The following is a 5,055-nucleotide window of genomic DNA, read 5'->3' as shown; positions in this document are numbered from 1 at the left end:
TGAGTTCTCACCTTGTCACTGTCCAGACAACCTGAGTTCTCACCTTGTAATTGTCCAGACAACCTGAATTCTCACCTTGTCACTGTCCAGACAACCTGAGTTCTCACCTGGTAATCCTAACAAGTAACAAATTTTGAACAATTCTTGACCAAGGTTTAATTCAACCTAGGTTCTTCTTCCAAGCTTAAGTAAGAAAACAATCTTGAAATTCAATGTAATACCCTTGATTGTGTCAAAAGAACTTCAAGACTTCCCAATACCTTGATGACTGATTCACAGATAGTTTGACATCCATTTACCTTATAGGAAGCTTCCTTTCTCTAGTATGACAAATCTTTAATTGCATGTTGGTAAATTATCAAAACAAATTTAAGTTGTTTTCTAACCACTTCCTTTGACTTCTTTCTTCCTCATCAAGATTATGGTAAATATGTGTATGAGTCTATGTAAATATATACATATATAAAATAGAATTATACTTTTATTTATATTTTTAAATACTTATGTGTAAGTGTGTTATAAACGGTATATGGCTGTATGTTCTATAACCAACACATATTATAATAATTATGTAAATATAAATAAATATAAAGAGAAAACCACATTGTACTTAAAGTTTCATAATTCTTCCACTATCCATTATTTCTCCCCTAACCCTAACCACCATGAAGTTCTCGAAAGTTAGGAATAACTAGGTTTAAATTTTTCCAAAGACATGTGAACCCAGACAAATCACAACTTCTCTGAATCTTAGAAACCTCAGTTTCTTTATCTCTAAAATATGATTAACAATAATACCTATTTCCCAAGGTTGTTGTAAGGAAAAACTGAGATCAAAGGGTCATAGATCTAGAGCTGAAGGAAACTGAAGGTCAGTGAGATTGACAGCTCAGGTTAGAAGTGGACTTTAAATCCAAGACTGTTGTTATCGTTCAGTCATGTCTGTCTCTTCATGATCCCATTTGAGTTTTTCTTGGCAAAGATACTGGAATGGTTTGCCATTTCCTTGTCCAACTGAGGCAAACAGGGTTAAGTGACTTGCCCAGGATCCCACATAGGAAATGTCTGAGGCCAGATTTGAACCCAGGAAGATGAGTCCTCCTGACTTCAAGCACAATGTTCTATCCATTGTGCCACCCAGATGCCCAAGATTTCCTGACTCCAAATCCAGATTTCTGTTCACCATGCTATAAAGATGCTTATAAAACTTTTTGCCAACTTTAAAGTACTATATTTTAATTATTGTTCTTGTGACCAGAGAAATAACTGTTCCACAAAGAAATTATCTCCAACTTCCTTCTTTTTTCCTGATCTCTGTTGTCCATCTACAAATAACTGGCTAAATGTGCTCATCAAGAATTTCCCATTATAGTGTAGGAGGTCTTGGAACTAAGAAGTCAGACTGAGCTGCTACATATAATCATCTCTTCAAGGCCTAAGGGAAGTGCCAAATGAATGAGTCTACTCTTTTCCCAATCTCCCCTTCCACATATCTGTCCAGGAAGGTTATATATTCTTCTTTCATTTAGCTCATCATTTCCTGTATCCTGATTTTATATTACATGTGTATGTACAAACACACACACATAAAAAACCCAAGGTCAGTCCTTAAGATTTGAATCGGATGTCTCACTCTTGATTTTGCATTATATGTATGTATACACATACATATATATAACCTAAGATCATACATTAAGCCTCACACATTACTAGCTACTTTAGTACTTATTTACATTTTACTTATTACTTTGGTTTTTTTCTTAGTTAGCTCATTACTTCTTTTTTGCTGAAGCAGTTGAGGTTAAGTGACTTGCCCAGGGTCACACAGCTAGGAAGTATTAAGTGAGACCAGATTTGAACGCAGGTTCTCCTGACTTCAGGGCTAGTGCTCTATCCACTGTACCACTTAGCTGCCCCTAACTCATTACATTCAAAAGAGAATGGAGAAAGTTATCTGTAAATATACAAAATTAGGACATAGAGTCAAAGTTGTATCCAATTGCTAGAAATTTTCCTAACTGGGGACTCTGTGCTATTATGATAATATTAATAATTTTCTATACAACATAAATTCATAAGAAAGCAGAAAAAGACATGGGCCTGAGAAGGTTTATATTTCCCTAGGCCTTTTTTTTAAAATAAGATGAAACGAATTAAATATCTAGAGAAAAGGAGGTTTGGAGGGACAAAAGTAAAGAGAAACAAGGAAAACTGACACCTTAAACCACCCCTGCACTGTCCAGGTAGAGCATAGCTGAAGTCTGGGAAGGACTCAGCTTTATTCCTTTCCAGAACGGAGAGGGGAATAAAAAGGACTGAGTACTGGGTGACCACCATTGCCCTATAGGGCCACTCTCACTGGTGTTACAAATGAATGACTGAGTCACCAACAATTTCTTCTACTTCTTTACACCAAAATCTCATCAGAACATGAGCACTGGTGAGCACTAGTTCCTGGGCTCTGTTCACTCTCATGTCAGTTTCTTAGGTTTCATCACTCAACAACTATCAACAAAACAATCCTCTCCTGTTCCTATCATCTTACACTGGATCCTCCGGCCAGCTTTCGTAACCTTGGCTCCAACAAATGGTAACCTTTCTTCATTCTGCCCTTTGATCTGTGATCTTTCCTGGCTGAGTTATTTGAACCTTTTGGGAAGATCTTGTATAACTCTATTTACAAAACACAGAGTTTAATTCCTCACAGATATCCAGGACATGGGGATGATAATTGCCCAAAATGATGACGCCTCAGAGGAGATGGATTTCTTTCGGCACAACCATGGAAAGCTTAAGATAACTTAAGCCTGCTAAGAGTTTTCTTCAAGGCCTCCTTCACCTCCTTGTTCCTCAGGCTGTAGATAAGAGGGTTTAACATGGGAATCACAACAGTGTAAAACACAGATACAACCTTGTCCTCTTCTAGGGATTTTCCCGACCTGCTGCGTACATACATGAATGCAAGAGTCCCAAAGAAGAGCCCAACAGCAGTCATGTGGGAGGCACAAGTGGAAAAGGTCTTGGCCCTCCCACCAGCAGACTGGATCTGTAGGATGGCTCTGATGATGAATAAATAGGAGACCAAGATCATGACCAGGCTGGCCAGGATCACAAAACAAGCAAATAGCAGAATCAAGAGCTCTTGTAGGAAAGTGTCCCCACAGCTCAGCTCTAGCAGGGGTGGAAGGTCACAGAAAATAAAGTCAATCTGATTGTCACCACAGAAGGAGAGTGAGAATGTACAGCTAGTTCTTAAAATAGCATTAGCCAAGCCGCCAATGTAGGCCCCGGTCACCAACTTCAACCTTCTCTTGGGGGTCATGATGGTGACATAGAGCAGAGGCTGACACACAGCCACGTAGCGGTCATAGGCCATGAGAGCCAAGAGGTAGCAATCAGTGGAGCCGAAGAAAGTGAACATGAAGAATTGGGTAGCGCATTGCCCATAAGAGACCACCACTCTGCCAGAGACTAAGGTCACCAAGAGCTGAGGTAACACCGTGCTGGAGAAGCAGACATCCAGGAAAGCCAGCTGTCTGAGCAGGAAGTACATGGGCGTGTGGAGTCCAGGATTAGTCCAGATCAGGGTGATCATGCCCAGGTTACCCAGCAGCATCATGAGGTAGAAAGCCAAAAACACTAGGAGCAGAAGAGACTCCAACTCAGGATGGTTGGTGAAACCAAGGAGGATGAACTCCTTTACAATGGTGCCATTTCCAATAGCCATGAGGCTAAGGACTGTACCTGGGGAAAAGAGGAAATTCAAGTCAGGACCATACTAAACCCATTAGGTATTATGATGGGTTAGTGGCAAAGAGGAGACTGAAGTAACAGTGGCTCAAAGTGAGGAGTTCTACTCTAGAAGAACTTGGTATGGCCAAGATTCAGAACCTTGTTCAAAGGAAGCTCTTAAGTCTGTTGAGTTGTTGTAAAACTAATTCAACAACTTTTTTTCTTTTTTATAGAGAAGGAAACTGAGACCCAGAAAGATTAAATTATATAGAAATAACAATAATAATAACTAATATTTATGTAGTCTTTTATGAATATTATCTCATTTTATCCTCACAATTCTGGAACAGAAGTGCTATTATTATCTCCATTTTACAAGGGAGGAAACTAAGGCAAATAGAAGTGAAGTTAAATGGTTTTTCCTAGGTCATACAGCTAGGAAATAGCTGAGTCTGGATTTGAACTCAAGTTTTCCTGATTCCAGGTCTAACACCACCTTGAGGTTGATTTGAGTACTGGTCTTCCAAATGCAAATCCAGTATTCTTGCCATTACTCTATGCTGAAGATTAAGTATTGCCTTAATTCAACAAGTATTTATTTATTTTTTTACAGGTATTCAATTATTTTAAATTATTTAAAATTAAATTATTTTTTTTTAAAAATAAAATAAAAAAATTTAAAAAAACAAGTATTTATTAAGCAAATACTATGTGCCAATCATTATGCTAAGCACTGAAGATGCAAAGAAAGATCAAAGTACCAATTCTGAAGGAGTTTATAATCTAGACCACATGCTGGGGGTTTGCTACCATCAGCCCTTCCTGGTTTCCCACTTTTCTGGATTACCCTAGTTCCTTAAGAAGACACTTCATTGGATCAAAATTCTAGGATTTGAAGATAGAAGAATTCTTATTGATCATCCAAGGTCCAAATCTACATCAAAAACTACTAGACATTTCCACCTAAATGTCCTGTGAAGGCATCTCAAATTCAACATATGCAATATATAACTCATTATCTCCTCCCTCACCCCATGCCTGTGAACTCCGCAACATAGTGAACAAAGTGCTGGGCCTAAAGTCAGTAAGACTCATCTTCCTTAGTTCAATTCTATTCTCACACATGGCCTAGCTGTATTACCCTAGATCCTGTTTGCCTCAGTTTCCTCACTTGTAAAATTAACTGGAGAAGGAAATTACAAATGATTTCATTATCTTTGTTAAAAAAAAAAAAAAGCCCCAAATGGGGTCATGAAGAGTTAGACATGTCTGAAAATGACTGAACAAATGCAAAAAAATGTAATCCCAACCCTTTTCCTAATT

At 38.3% G+C, this 5,055-nt stretch overlaps 1 protein-coding gene across 1 annotated transcript; it reads right to left on the bottom strand.

The window, feature by feature from the left end:
• Positions 1 to 2,791: 2,791 nt before the first annotated feature.
• Positions 2,792 to 3,727, bottom strand: LOC141546815 (olfactory receptor 9Q1-like). Its single transcript, XM_074274917.1, has one exon. It carries the CDS (start codon positions 3,725 to 3,727, stop codon positions 2,792 to 2,794), a length of 936 nt encoding a protein of 311 aa, XP_074131018.1.
• Positions 3,728 to 5,055: the final 1,328 nt, after the last annotated feature.

This window comes from Sminthopsis crassicaudata, chromosome 6 (genome assembly GCF_048593235.1).
Source record: "Sminthopsis crassicaudata isolate SCR6 chromosome 6, ASM4859323v1, whole genome shotgun sequence".
NCBI classification, from domain to species: domain Eukaryota; kingdom Metazoa; phylum Chordata; class Mammalia; order Dasyuromorphia; family Dasyuridae; genus Sminthopsis; species Sminthopsis crassicaudata.
This window is presented reverse-complemented; position numbering and strand designations above follow the sequence as displayed.

What these genes read in the sequence shown, in the direction of transcription:
- LOC141546815 (XM_074274917.1), bottom strand. Translation starts at nt 3,727, where the DNA reads ATGGCTATTGGAAATGGCACCATTGTAAAGGAGTTCATCCTCCTTGGT.